A 16,009-nucleotide genomic window follows, 5' to 3' on the forward strand; every position below is an offset into this window, starting at 1 on the left:
GTAGACTGTGGCCGGTACCTGGGTAACTCTACTAGACTGACTCAACTCCCCCAGCTATCGTGGTTAGCTAGTGAAAAGATTAAGGCAGCGGTTAGTAAGCAGGATAACACTCAGACTAACCCCCCGCTCAATCTTGGGCATGGCAATGAAAAACAAGAAAATGCAATAAAGCCTAGTACAGGAGTCGGACAACCGGCTCAGCACAGAAAACAACAGAGTATGATATTTGTTTTCAAATAGATTCATATAAAACAAGACGCTGGCTATGCATGAAACAACAACCTATATTAAACCCAGCCGCACATTCACGGCACCGTGTCTTCGGTTACGCTCATACAGTGGTTATCGAACTTGCTCGGTCACGACATGGTTCCTTTTTTCGACATGGTTTACTCACTACTTGGCTATAGGCCAGTGGACATTTGTACGCTGTGAACTAATTTTTAGCGTGAACAGTCGTTTTCAGAAACAACTGGAGACAAAATCAGTGGGCTCGCGTTGGCATTGTTCAGCGGCCGTGTTAGAAGGTTCAGGGGGCACACGGTTTCTCACTGATAAAAGACGAGTTATTTCCATCCAATGGCAATAAAAGCGAATCTCTGTAACGAAAATGACTTGAAGTGGAAGATTTTTTGCAAAGACAGCCAGCGGGCAAGGCCTTTACTTTTTCCGGACATTTAGAGACCTTCTGACACCGAAAAAACTTTGCTGCTGTGATGGACTCCAAGATGGTCGCCAAGGATGGCTATGGTGATGACGTGACATGTATACGCTCTATAAAATATTATCTTTTTCTTGGTCCTAGTAAAAAGTTATTATAATTGACAATTGGCAACATTAAATACAGAAGAACTTCTATCAGGCAGAACATGAACAACTTAGCATCTATAAGTGCATCACTAATTGCTGATTCTCGTCATTTTTTTCGCATGCCTCTCTCTGAAAATGACGCTTGACGCTACTCCTTCCCCTGACGTCACAACTTCAGCTTTACCTGTTGACTTCACTCCTGGGACAGGTAAGCAAGTAGAACATACATGTTTAAGACAGCATATTCATTGCGTGACCTAAATTATATTGATACAGATATTTGCCTATATGCTGTGTATTCTGTAAATGTATACACAATTGTTCTGGACATTGCATTAGCTTCTCGTGGAGCTTCTCGATGCCATATCGACGTATACTGCTACTGAAATTTATTCTACTTCTAGATTTAAATGCGAATTTGAAAATCGTTATGTATCAAGTCTGGGTTTTTTAATGGCAAACGCATGGCTAATGCTCTGCTGCTAACAATACTCGCTTTTGCCACCCCTTTGATATTTCTCAAGAGGTAAACGTTCAGGAACTGTCATAAAGGCAAAGCTTCCTTTCCTCTTAAATATTCTACATCTCAGGACGAAGCTCCGTGCAAAAAGGCTTCTTTCCTAGAACTATGTTATTCCAAGATCTATGTCTTTAAGGAACACACTTTCTCGTGATTGCGTCAAACTATGAAAATCTTATCTTATGCCCCATTCCACTAGACCTCGCCGCGACACAATTGCACCTGTGTAACCCTTGAATCCTTAATCGGATCCTCATGCAAACTAGAAACGCATAACTAAAAGGCAACAAAGCACACAAAGCCTAAAATAATTAGGTTTTTTTTCGTTGAGCGCTATGTGAAATCGGTCGGTCGCAGCGAGGTCGCCGCCCTTATGGGATTGGTGTGTTAGAAAAAAAGGCTACTGTAGCATATCCTCCTCAATTATGTAAATGAAGCCGTAATTTGCATTACCCAACTATTAAAGCTGCACTATGTAACATTTTGGCGCTTAAACGTGAAAATATTATTGTGAACAAATCCTAATACAAATGACATGGACAACCACTTTTCAGCTTATTACCATCATTAATTCGTTGTGAAGTAAATTCACCCTTCAAATGTAACCTGGTTAGGTTGGGATGTATTTCTTAATTCTGTTAAACTAATTCTTAAAGTCAAGTTAAAATCTAATTTAATGTAAGCATAACTTTTGAAATCCCACCTAAGAACGTAGATGTTTGGATATTGAGCATACGATGTATCCTTAGCGTTCTACCATGTCCCTGTGTATTTAGGAAATCTTTGATTATAAGTTGGCTATCATCGACCTGAGTGTGATATGGTATTAATATGATAAAACTGAAATTTAATGGAAATGGTATATATGAAGAAACTGTAGCCGGAAATAGTCGCATAAATTTCATATTCAGGCAGGTATAATCGATGTTCGTATTCACAGGAACATATTAGGTATGGACTTCCCCCCAATGAGTATTGTGAGTGGACGATCGCGGCACCAGAAGGAAGTACCGTTAGTGTAACGTTTGACAGCTTCAACCTCGAAGACAGTTTTGTATATTGAATCTCGCAACTGAGATTATAGAAGAACATGAAAAAAATAGCTTAAAACACTACAAAAAAATTGAAAAAGTTGTTAGAGACTTTCTAAGTACAGATATTCAACGACCCTATCGCTTTATTACGTATACCAGGATTCCCATTGGCTGAACTTGTAAGTCTGAAGGGGGGTTGTTGTGTATATTGGTACGTTTGATATATAACCACACAAGGCCATGCACATGTTGAAATCATCATCTTACACTTAGTGACACCGACCAGTTCTGGATGTGGAGGTACCCTGACGGCTCCTGAAGGTAATGTGACATCACCGAACCACCCCAGTGACTACGGCAACAATGAGAACTGTGAATGGATCATCACGGTACCAGGAGGAAGTACCGTTAGTCTAACGTTTGACAGCTTCAACCTGGAAAGCGGTTATGACTTTTTGACCATCTACGATGGAGACAGTGACAGTGCTCTACAGTTGCATAGGTATTGATCTGGACGGCTAAACATTCCCTTTTTGAGTGATTCTTTCTTGTACTTTATTTCTCCCTTGGAAGAGCAATGCATTGCTGAAGAATTTACAAAGGGGGCGCCATGTCACTTAACATGTGAAATATAGCGCCCCTGTTTTATAAAAATAAATTATATTCCTATATTGATGTCATTTCGTACCCATATTTACAATCTTTCGGAGGTCAGGTGAACGAACCTGCCAAGGAGTATCCCATGCCCCACACGTCTAGTCTACAGATGACCATTGGGACACTAAAAAATCATATAATCAGATCTATCGTTATCATATGTATAAAAAACTGTCTTTTCCCGTCTCTACTTTTGTGCGTTGCACAAATAACTCTCAGAGTTCTCTACAGTTCTTTTGTGTTTCACTTTCAACCTTCATTGTCCCTTTCTGCATCTTTCCCTGCAACTCCTTGTGTCTACGCACATTTTAGTTCTCCACACACTGCACGAAATGGCCTCGTTTCCCGGCGTATACGTACCGGGATTTTTCTGTATTTTTGTCGGATACTGACGGACACTGACGGATACATGCGGATTCGTGTAAGGTATCCGACTATTTCCGCACCGGTATATGGAATATTTCCTGAAGAATCCGAAAGTAAGGGATTTTCGACGAATACGGAGCCGTACACTGTACGGAAATGCCACCGATCCTGACGGATACGAACAGGAATTTTTCTGTATTTTTGGCGGATACTGACGGATACATGCGGATTCGTGTAGCGTATCCGACTATTTCCGCACCGGTATATGGAATATTTCCTGAAGAATCCGAAAGTAAGGGATTTTCGACGAATACGGAGCCGTACACTGTACGGAAATGCCACAGATCCTGACGGATGCGTACAGGGATTTTTCTGTATTTTGAAGAGAATGGTGAATACTGACGGATACAGGTGGACAAAACAACGAATCCGTAACGGATCCGACTAAGTGCTTCCATTCCTAATTTAACTATGCCCAAAACATCATTTTGAATGACAGGAAGTTTGGGAAAGCCTGTATGTAACTTTTTTATCATTTCATATCTCAACATGATGTATTTCTAAGTTCAAAAACTATCAAATACAATACAATATGGAAGTACTATGTGGCTAAATGATCCATTTCATTTGAGACAGGCTGAGGGACATCCACATACTCAAAGCACCACTGCATATGCAGGTTAATGTCGGTAAATTGGGGTTGTGCAAGCACAATGTTCTGAAAAATTATGAAATGTATTACAATTAACACCATCACAACATTGTGGTAATATTTACTACTGTATAGTGCCCTTGGACCAAAATCATCTACATGTTCTAAATATTCCACTAAAGTAATAAAAGCCTTATTTGTGGCCAGCTCTTCGTCTAAAAGCCATCAGATACAATTGTTTCAAATACAGAGGTTGAAAATAGAAAGTAACATTATACTGTCTGAAGAACTCCCATGATGACACGCCACATTTTAAACGTAAGTAGCATATGCCGTGGAACTGCATGTGTATAATCGTCCTCTCCCCATTCTCTGACTACATCTGAGTTCACTTCTTCCATGCACTCTTGGTAAGGGACAGGCAAGGCTGATTTCTTCTGTATCTGCATGTTGGACTCAGCTTGGAGTCCATCTTGTGATGAACCAGTTCCTATATGATAAAACCAAATGATGAATAAATATCAATTCACGTATTTAAGGAACATGTCACATGATTTTGACATGGGCTTCGTTTCATCACAGCAGCTACAAAAAACACGGGACAATGGATATCCATCATGCCTCTCTCAGCTAACATTGAAGTGTACCGATGATGGACTTAAGCCTTACCGAAGGAGCCTGAGGTACTCAGCAGCTGAGCATCTGACAGTTGATTGCTTTGTTCCCAGCCAAAGTCCTCACAATATGTGCTGCATTTGTGAAGGAAGTATCTGCCGATGCTGTACTGGATATATATATATAAATGGAAACAATGACAAATATTAAACATATCACATACTCGCATGTGTAAAAAAAATGAATCTGGGCATCGTTGAATTGACTACGTAAAACTTACATCTATAACTTGAATATGATATTGATTAAACATGCACAGCTATAACTGAATGAAATAATCACTGAGGCACACTACTGCCTCCTTATAAGTTCTAGTTCACTATCCACAAACTGTGGGATCTTTGTGGGACAAATACTGATGACATTTTCTTCCCTTCCATATCTTTAATTATCTTTCCCTCCACTGCTTGCTATTTTGTATCTGAAACGTTAACCAGACACACATGTCTGATGACCATTGGCAAGAATGAACAAATTGAAATTTTAAATTTCCTAGATCCTAACGCCGTAAAAGGGCAGGTCGGCTGAAGAATTCTTATGGTCATGCGAATGCGATGATATGTCAAGCCACAATAGGAGGATAACTGACGTCAAAACTAGTTAGAAACGGGAATTTTTCAATTTGTACTTACCAAAGGGCAGTCCCTCAAAATGATGAATCAACTCCCTACCAGCGTTTACAAGGGGGGAGGGGGGCGACGAATATTGCATGCACGAAGAAGACAACGTCGCAATTCCGTGCGTTTGAGTTTACACCGAATTCCCTTCGACTCTCAAGTCACTCAAAAATCACTGGTCGACCATGGTAGACTCTGGCGATGCCATGTTAAGCACAGAAGGTGATGAAACGCCGTTCTTGTCTGTGCTGTTAACCGAAAGAAAACCGTTAACGTTTGTCGCGCCCAGAAGTGTCTTGTGGGTAAATTGGATATCCGACACGAATCCGTGTTCCGTACACGTCAGGATCCGAGACAGCTCATGACTTCTAACATATTGGCAAATCTGAACTTCTAACATATTGGCAAATACATAAAAAAATGAAAGATCCGAGTAGATATTTTATCTGTACCCGAAACGTATCCAGACGTATACGGCATCAGAATTGCTGGATCTGAGGTGTTCCTGGTATTTGTCCGAATTTGCTCGGAAACGTTCCGTATCTGTACCCGAAACATATGAAGGATCCAGACGTATACGGCGCGGGAATCGTCGGATCTGAGGTGCATCGGATCCAATCGGAAACGTTCCGTATCTGCTATGATGCGCAATTCCGGATCTGTTGGATTCGTCAGGATCTGAGATCATGCCGCGTGCCGTGCAGTGTGTATTTGTTGGTCAGGATCCGAAGCAACTACCGACAAACAATCCGAACATCTCTGCCATATTGACAAATATCTAGAAACGAAGGATCCGCGCAAATATCCTCAGGTATCCGACGCGCATCACGGATCCAGACGTATACAGCGTCGGAATTGCCGGATCTGAGGTGTACCTGGTAATTGTCTGAATTTGCTCGGAAACGTTCCGTATCTGTACCCGAAACGTATGAAGGATCCAGACGTATACGGCGCCGGAATTGTCTGATCTGAGGTGCATCGGATCCAATCGGAAACGTTCCGTATCTGCTATGATGCGCAATTCCGGATCTGCTGGATTCGTCAGGAAATGAGATCATGCCGTGCCGTGTGTATTTATTCGTCAGGATCCGAAGCAACTACCGACATACAAACAATCCGAACATTCCAAATATCAAAAAACGAGGGATCCGCGCAAATATCTTCGGGTATCCGAGGCGCATCACGAATCCAGAAGAATACGGCGTCGGAATTGGTCGGATCTGCGGGCACTTCAGTATCCGAGCAGTGAACTGGGATTTTTCCGGATTCGCTCGGAAACGCCATGAGGCCCGATTCCGGATACGTCGGATCCGTCAGGATACGTGGCCATTTCGTGCAGTGACAGTTCGTGTGTTTAACTCGCGGCCTAGCTTCTAAAGTCCAGCTCTTCTCAGCTCTTCTCTTTTCAGCTCTTTGTTCTTCTCCCGTATGTACTTTACTCTCAGCTCCCGTGTGTTATATTCTCCTTCCCTCGTGCTGCAGTTTTGCCTCTCCTTCCAGGTGGAGTGCTTTAGTGCCATGGTTGCTAGTGGGCGGAGCAGTCTGGCCGTTGTTGTGATAAAGGTGCTCTACATTGCTGGTTCTACAACCTCTTCCACTATCTCGGCACCCAGCATGATCTCTATGAACTTCTCGTCTAGACTACTTAACAAATGGTTATTATGTGAATCCCATGCTCAGTAATTACTCACTAACCGTAAGTCACTTTCTGGCAGTTCACTGAAATGGGAGTTGGCTACCCTAGCAACACATAGCAACCACCTTTGACCGCAATTTTCACACATTTTCCCCATTGTTCGATAATTACCCCCTCTCCACCTACTGTGAAAACTTTTCAGGTGGGGTGTCGCTGGACAGGCCAGGCTGCTACCTGGCACCCTGGGGTGTGTGACTGAGCTTCATATATGGCTGTCTGGAAAACCAAGCTAGGATGTGTATTCTAAGAAATCAACAATGGGTTCAATTTTAAAACGTTTTCCCGTGTTTATACAGCAACTATTTCTAGCCTCTTTAACTTCTCTTAAAGTTGGATAGATCCACATATCGACTGTAAAACACACACGTCAAATAAATGGATAGATTCACACGGAGCGGTTGTTTTAAATTAATTGAAATACTTGTAGCCTGACATTTAAGACATATAAAAGTTGCCAGATTGAACAGGGTTGATTGGCGTTCAAGAGGAGATAGAAACTGCACTTCCCGTTGTGTAAACCTGTAACGTTACGATCTTGTACCAAACAGAATGCAATAATGAGCTTTCCTTGACTTATTAAAAAAAGAAAACGCAGCTGCTCACTTGCGTAAGATACGTTTTTACAAAAACTTGATGAAAAGGGGATCCAAGACTTGAATCAATAGAGATGGACTAGCTGGAGAAAAAAACATGTCAACAAACCAGGGGAGCTATGCCACCCCCTCCTGTTTTGTTTCTCTGCACTGACTGAGAAATGTTGACACTTAAAGATCCCAGTAAAACTATATAAAGGTTGGATAATGTAAACTATAGGCTTCAGTGTGCTGCTGGCGGCCGTGCAGTGCACATCAGTCGAGGCCTGCATGGGACAGTTTACCAAGTGCAAGTTACTCTTCAACTTGTGTTTGAAATAACAACAGATATCAGAAATGAAAGTCTTGATATTCATCAAGAAGGACACTAAGCCCAGAAATAAAATAATGACAAAAATGGCGTGTGATTTAGTTTGGGACATCGGCTGACAGTTCTGTGTACAGCTCCACAGAGCCCCAGTCTATACTGGTTTCTTAGACTAAGGAGGTTAAATAGGCTGCAAGTAGACACTAAAATTACAAGTCATATTTCTAGACACACAACTACCAAAGCTAATGTGGGGAAGACATTTTTAAATTGGAAACGGAGTTACAGTTAGATATTCTGACACTATATTGTATCTAGGTGGGAATACACATGTTAACTTTTCGCTTTGTTAGTTTTATGATCACCAAATGCATCGCTGTCGTTTGAAAAGTCTTCAAAAATCTTCTGATCATAATTTTCTTAGCAACCGCATGTGTATGTATGTTGTACTTTAAAACTTTGAGATAACATAAAGAGAATTATTGTTTGTACACCACCTATGCTTGAGACCATGTTTGTGAATTGTTTTTAAAACCAAGCCATACTGAATCTGGCAGGTAAGCCACTGCCAGGTAAAGCTGTGAACAAGCGTGAACAAGCCATTGTTCTGCCCAGGTAGTCTGCTCTCCTACTGTGAGGGTGCTGTGTCAACAACTTGATTGGCCATATTGTTCACAAATCATAACAAAGAGATCACATTTCACCTCTGGGGATGCCAAAAGTCCTTATTTTGTAGTCTATTTTTTAATCAAGTGGTGCATGTTCAGATAATGTCATTCCAACTTACAAAAAACATGTATGGAAAGAACACATGTTGCACAACAATCTCTCGTTGAGACCATTGTTGTGGAGGATTCCAGTGCTTAGCTATGCCTTCATGAATATTTCCAATGGCCTATTTTTGTCAAATTTTTTAACATATTATGAAAAATATTTGTTCTGATTATAGTAGTAGACATAGCCTCAACGGGATGTTGTAGAGTGGTCTTCGCTGAATACGTACATACCAAATTTGTCTTAAAAAAGGATGTCTGTGCGATGCACATAGTGTTTAAAGGTAGTTATCTTGTCAAGTGCTTATTATATTAATATTGAGATATGGATAAGGTATATGTGAAGTGAATGTGGTCAGATCGTATCTTACTAATATGCACCACCAAAACATGTCAGCAATTCCGGAGAAAAACCATCAGGTAAGCGGGTACTAGGCATGAAAGTCGGGGCAGCAGTTAATTAGGCTGGAGGCTGAAAAGTGACTTACGGTTAGTGAGTAAAAGCTTCTTTATTTATCAGTAATATGAACAGAGCCAATAATGATGTATTTTACTGTCCAGATTCACAGGCGACGGGTCAGACATCACCGACCATATCCACGGCACATCTGATATGATGTTCGTGAGGTTCACATCTGACGGGAGTTACACAGCTCAGGGTTTCCGGTTCTCTTTCACAGGTTATGTGGTTTCATTAGAACGAGCAGGTTTGTTTTGTTTCCATCTCCAAATTTGTTGTGGCGTTTGTTTGTTAAGGTGTTCGTGGTTTAGCAGTCTAACTCTAGAAGGTAGAATTCGATCGTTATGGAATTGGCCTGCGGTTAGGCGCAAAAGTCCTGGCCAAAAACTGCACTAAATGGAGGAAGCTTGCGGCCCGATGTACCACTAGGCAAGGGAGGATCTAAGTCTAGGCCTTAACCTATCAAAGAAATGATTAGATCTCTGGTCCTCTAGATAATATTTATATTACAGTCGATACCGTCGGAAAAGGAGTGAATTCATACCACCGGTATGGATCGAATATATTGCTTTTATATTTTAATCCATGCCATAGGTATAGAATTGAAATATAGAGTTTTCATATTTCACTCCATATTACAGGTACGGATGAAATATATGGTTTTACATTTTAATCAATATGCACGTATAGGATTGAAATGCACTGTTTTTGTTGTGTTCCTTCTCCTTCTATATATTCATCTACCAAATCTTAAAATGGCTCATCTTTTTGGAAAAATGAGTTTAAAGATGAAATTATGGTATGCTGGGCAAATACCTCTAGGCCTTTATTTTTTCAAGGAAAAAAAATGAAAATCAATATTTTGTTCTTTTTTAAAGTAATCTAGGCTCCGGTGGACTGGTATTGCAACAAAATGGCATAAAATTTCGTATATGGATGCCTTGAATATATCTCTTTAAGAGTTAATTAACACTTTTGGTATTATCTGAGAATGAAAGTGCTTATGGCATATGCCCCTCAGATAGCAAACATGAGATCCAAGACAATTCAACAAGGACGAACATATACATTTATTGGTGTAGTGCTGATGGTTGTTTCTCATTCTTTACTTTTGTTTTCACAATACTCCAAAACTATCATCATGAAGGCGCTGCTGCTCCTGACGTCACAACTGCAGTTTTACCTATTGACGTCACTCCTGGGACAGGTAAGCAAGTATAGCATTGATCTAGGTCTTTTCTAGGACAGCAAATTTCTATCTAATAATCGACATATTCCATTCATACTAGAAGCTTTAGTTTCCTCCTTGTAGACTGGAGAAGGCTTCCTGTCGATTCTTTTAAGTTTACATTATTATTAAATTAAATAAAAGTAAATTCACCCTTCAAAATATAGGCCTGGTCACGGTGGGATGTACTTAATAATCGTTGTTAAACTTCTTCTTACAGTCATTTGAAAATCTAAGCATAACTTTTTTGAAATCCGATATGAAGACGTAGATGTTTGGATATTGAGCAAACAATATTTTCTTGGTGTTCTACAATGTCCATGTGTATTCAGGGGATTCTTGTAAGTAAGTTATTATCGACCTGAGTGTGATATGCTATTAACCCTATACAGACTGGGCTCCCTGCCCCCGCCGGGGAATTCACAGATCAATGAACAGCATTATTTCTTTACCAAAATCTTTATTTTTGATCCAAAAACATATGAGATTGAAAATTTTCTTCTTTTGATATTCTAAATATTTGTTATTTCCATCATCTGGCCAATTTTTTTTTTTTAAGAATAGATAAATACATCAAAGTTACGTGCATATAACTGATAACGTAGCCAACCCCCAGGTGTCACAGGCCTTAAATCGGCTGAGAGGGAGAGGGAGAGACAGAGACATAGAGATGTGTATATATATGTGTATATGCGTGTGTAGGTGCAAGATTGATTTAATACATAGGACATTTGGAAGCTTGGTAATATCGTTACAAAGAGATTATACGTGTGCGTATTTGATGGGGAAATTATAGCATAGCTTCCCCTGTGAAGAGTTTTATTCCTTGGAAAACCGTTATTTTGATGGCGACGATGATCAAACCCATATGGTTTATTCAAATGAAAACTTATATACATACTCGCTTGCAAAAATTAATGATACGTAAGTCGCACAGATCAACACCATTTGGAAAAGGTATGATGTCGTGGATATTTTACTGTTTTGTTTTACTGCATCAGCCCTAAAGACTAGTTACTTTCTTAGCATCATTACTTTAGAGTTATTTTTCTAACTTTTTTGCGACTCTCGTAACAAATATATACCTATGTATCTTCAGTACCTATGTCACTGTATTAGACTATAATGATGTAAAATATTGGCATATGTCTGCCTTGGGCATGTATTGAGGGCCTCATTCAAATGTTTGGCATACAGTCCTTTACAATGACACTTGAAGCAACTTTTTTTCATTATTTCTAAATAAGAAAAACGAAGAGTCCATTCAAACATAAGGTGTAACATTTCTTTAATTCAATTTTTGAAATATGCATAAGGGTTACCCTTCTTATTTCAATTTGATCTGAGGTGATTAATAGAAAAATCTTATTCTAAAGTGGATGTTTTTTCGGATTGGTCAATTATACATGAATGCACTACTGAGGGAGTCATTTCTTTCACAGAGGGGCATTTTTTAGATTCCTTTTTTGGAGGAAGTGTTTTTGGACTGGTCCATTTCACAAGTATGTACTGCTTGGAAAGTCTATACTGGCCCTGTTGGGGAACATTTTGGCGAATACATTTTGGACTCGGTTGATTATGCAAAATGAGATATAGTTTTCGGTGTGTCTGTGTGTGTGTGTGTGTGTGTGTGTGTGTGTGTGTGTGTGTGGTTGCGTTTCCGGACTACTGTATTCAGCATAACTCAAGAACCTCCTGATGGCTTGCAAATATACAGTATTTTGTAGGTTGGCAGGTGTTGGGTAGTCGCAATTCAAGGTCGATTTCGGGCCCCCTGGTATGTGATCTTAGTACTGCAGCAGCATTTTTGTACCTTTTGACCTGGACGTGCTATGGCCTTTTTTTTGTTGGCAGATAGCTTGTGATGTAATGAGGCATTGGTGTTGGTTTAGGATTGCCATGATAATTGGTATGCAGCTAGCTTACTTAGTAGGTAGAGATGTTCATAACGAAGAGCAAATTGTGCTCATTAGGACTAAATTTGCATAAAAGCTATATTTGCAGTGTTTTCCATTATTAGACTCAAATACATGCAACATATGTAGTTTATGGCGAGTGGATCATCAACACATGCCAAATAGGCAAATCAATTCCTAATTTGGATAATTAATGCAAAAGCGTCATAATTCATCTAAGAGGTAAATGATAGGACTGTCAATTTGGCGACATGTGTAAGTTAGTTAAAGGTTATCATGACCAAGCATATATTATGTAATTAAGTACGCCATTTGCATAAACAGAATAGTTCATGGAGATATGAGGTCTCCTAACTCTTGTTGATATAGCTTTGGACTGGTCCATTCTACATGGGAATGCTTCTGAAAGAGTCCAATCCTGCATGGAGGAACTAATCTTGTCATTCAATTTTGACTGGGGTGATCCCTTGTTTTACTGGTTAGACGTTTTTTGGAGTACGGTGTTGCCTGTGGAATTGTCCATTCTTGCATAGGAGGTGAAAATCGAGAAGCTCCATTTCGGACTAGAATGACTTTGCATTAGATCACCGTTTTGGCAGAACTTTTCGTAATATTTCAGTTTTGATCAGGGCTGATTGGATTTAGAACGTGCCATTTTGGCATTGGAAGAGGTATTGGTTACATATGCTGCAAATGTTGAATTTCTAGTTTTATTTGCTTGGTTACTCAACACGCACAGTCGGCCAGGGCTACCCAACTAGCCAACTGTCTCTGACACTAACACAGGCCTTGCGCAATAACATTAGGGCAGCCATACAGCCTATATTTCTTTTTGGCAATCTCTGTAAAATGTTCTTAGAAAAAACTACTTAAGCTGTAGAAAAAATTAGTCTGTGAAATCCAGTCATCCAGTTATATGAATATCGTCAGTAGTATCTATGATCTCATTAGACACAGATACACCGACCAGTGGTCCTGGATGTGGAGGTCATCTGACGGTACCCCCTGAAGGTACTGTGACGTCACCTAACTATCCGGGTAACTACGACAACTTTGCGACCTGTGAGTGGACGATCACCGGGCCAGAAGGAAGCACCCTTCGTCTTACGTTTGACAGCTTCGACCTCGAATACGGATTTGACCGGTTGGATATCTACGATGGAGACAGTGACGGTATAGAGTTGCAGAGGTAATGGCCGAACCGACAACTAACAACTAAGCAATTTCTTTAAAGAATGGAGCAATGTGATGGAATTTTTCAAAAACAGTTTTGAATTACTTGTGACAGAATGTAAAGCTTTAATATTTGCATAGTAGCATAAACAGAGCTAAGATGGATCCTATTTTTCTCTCCAGCTTAACAGGTAACGAGCCAGTCTATCCCATCACCAGTGCATCAAACCAGATGTTCGTGAGGTTCATATCTGATGGAGGTGTCACCGCTAGGGGTTTCGAGTTCTTCTACACAGGTAAGATGTTGAATCACAGCGAGCAGGTTTGCTTAATTTTACCCAAATAAATACTGGTAAATATTTACCAGAGCAATAGCCGAGTGGGTAGACTGTTGGACTGCAAACTGTATAGTAGGTCACGAGTTCGATCAAAGGCCGAGTCATGCCAAAGAATTATAAAAAAAAGGCAAATACTGCTTTCCCTAGTTATGTTTCAGTCCCATTTCCAATCCGGGGCCCTGTCGGGCAGCTTGCCTTGTGGGAACAAACGAAAAAAAGAAAACGATATAAAAGACATCAAAACACACAAAACGTAACAAATACTCCTAACCGTATGTTGTGTATTTTCCTGATATGCATGTTTTGTTTTCACAAACAGCCCGGCCGGGCCCCTGATTGGAAATGGGACCAAAGCATAAGCACTCAGTTTAAAGAAAGACAGTAGCAATTAAACACACATCACTACCAAGGGACTAGCCCCCTGCTGTAGTGATTGCTACCAATGGACTAGCTCCTGTTGTAGTGATTGCACAAAGTTGTGTATGCACAATCTGGTGCGGGAAGGAGCTTTAACTTATTTAAACCAATATTTACCGAAAGAGGTCAACACACTCTGCATGTTTGCTTTAGAGCCGCTCATAGACGTGCATGATATGGCATGCCTTTTCTTCGACTAGAACGGGCCTAAAAATGGGTTACCTTTGCTTTGTTTATTCATCATTTTCATCATCTCATCATTTTTTAGATTAGTCCAATGCTTTAATGTCAATGAAAACTAATGGGTGTTCCTTTTTATTTTGTCATACTTAGTTGTATCAATCGGTGCTTCTGGATGTGGAGGTACCCTGGCGTCTCCCCCTGCGGGTACTCTGACATCACCCAACTATCCGGGTAACTACGTCCCCGATGAGACCTGTGAGTGGACGATCACCGTGCCAGAAGGAAGCTACGTTCGTCTGACATTTGACAGCTTCAACACCGAGAACGGTTTTGACTTTTTGCACATCCACGACGGAGAGAGCGATAGTGCTCAATTGATGCAGAGGTAATGGCCAGAGCAGCCAAACCCTTTTATTAGTACAGTGTTGACAAGGCAGACAGTTTCAACACTGTGGCAATTAACTGTGGCGTCGTGTGGCGTAGCGTTAGGGCGTTCAACCAATGTTGTGCTTCACTCCACCCAGGTTAAAAAGTTGGTATATTGTTCTCTGTACGTGGAACTGTTAAAATAAGTTATGAAAAATGTGAGCTCTTTGTCACTTCGTCCTTGTCTGTCAAAAAGCTATGTAAAAAAAAGTAATGACTTCCTGCACATCAAAGACACACCAACAGAGACGGAATTTTACCTACTTTGTTAGCAACAGCAAAACTTGTTTGCTGACTATTAAAGCGTTTAAACGGTGAAAACAGAGATTAGTGATGGTGATGAGCAATTCGTATTAGACTTTGTAGAGCTTGAGAATCAAGACCTTTCATGTTTTTAGATACCATACACGGATGACCCATGAAAACGATTGATTTTTGTCCAACAATGTATTTTTCATTAAATTTTAGCCTTACGGGTCCATCTTCAGTCAACCCCATCACCAGCACGGGCAATCAGCTGTTCTTGAGGTTTACATCTGACGCAACTGTTACAGAACAGGGGTTCCGGGTCTCCTACACAGGTAAAGTGTTCGATTACAGCGAGCATGCTTGATTTGTTGTTTTCGAAAATTACGTTTTTTGAATAAATAAATTAATTGGAGTGGTCGTTGGTAAATGTGATTGTTTTTAACAGTAAACTCATGAGGCCATAAATGTTATGAAATATTGCATGTGGAAAGATCTTCACCTATCAAAGTATAATGATAAGATTCTGAACCACCAGTATTTTCCTTGGGTACTGCAGCAGAACGTCCTTTTTTTTCTATTTTGTATTTTGTGCATGACATTGTAGGACTTGTAGCTATATTTGGTTGCAGATACCTGTTTGAAAAAGCATTGGCATTTTATTTGCAGACTTTGAAACATGGTTAGATCAAGAAAGAATCTAGGGAATGTCATAATTTTGACCTGTAGGTAACGTTGGTAAGGACCAACAACATGTATGTAACGTATGTGAAAACAAAACGAAAGATTATTCAAATTTGGAGCTAATTGCTTCAAGGTGTACTTCAATTGTGTTAGATGACAGTTCAAATATCGAGGTAAGCAAGTATGACAGAGATATAGTTACTACAATGAAAAAAAAAAATCCATGTGTACTTTTCTA

At 40.1% G+C, this 16,009-nt stretch overlaps 1 protein-coding gene and 1 long non-coding RNA gene across 2 annotated transcripts in view; one reads left to right on the top strand and one right to left on the bottom strand.

Moving 5' to 3' along the window:
* Positions 1-2,873, top strand: part of LOC136420280 (exoskeleton protein RP43-like) — a 33,011-nt gene extending 30,138 nt beyond the window's left edge. Inside the window, exon 11 of the mRNA XM_066407131.1 lies at positions 2,638-2,873. Coding sequence (XP_066263228.1) covers positions 2,638-2,873 — 236 coding nt within the window. The remainder of the gene's footprint in view (positions 1-2,637) is intronic.
* A 1,273-nt stretch (positions 2,874-4,146) lies between these two features.
* On the bottom strand, positions 4,147-6,672 carry LOC136420509 (uncharacterized). The gene is made up of 3 exons (XR_010753228.1): positions 5,347-6,672; positions 4,709-4,823; positions 4,147-4,529 (listed from the first exon to the last, which is right to left on the bottom strand). It is a non-coding gene; the product is annotated as an uncharacterized lncRNA (long non-coding RNA).
* Between the last annotated feature and the right edge of the window lie 9,337 nt (positions 6,673-16,009).

This window comes from Branchiostoma lanceolatum, chromosome 15, assembly GCF_035083965.1.
Source record: "Branchiostoma lanceolatum isolate klBraLanc5 chromosome 15, klBraLanc5.hap2, whole genome shotgun sequence".
Classification (NCBI taxonomy): domain Eukaryota; kingdom Metazoa; phylum Chordata; class Leptocardii; order Amphioxiformes; family Branchiostomatidae; genus Branchiostoma; species Branchiostoma lanceolatum.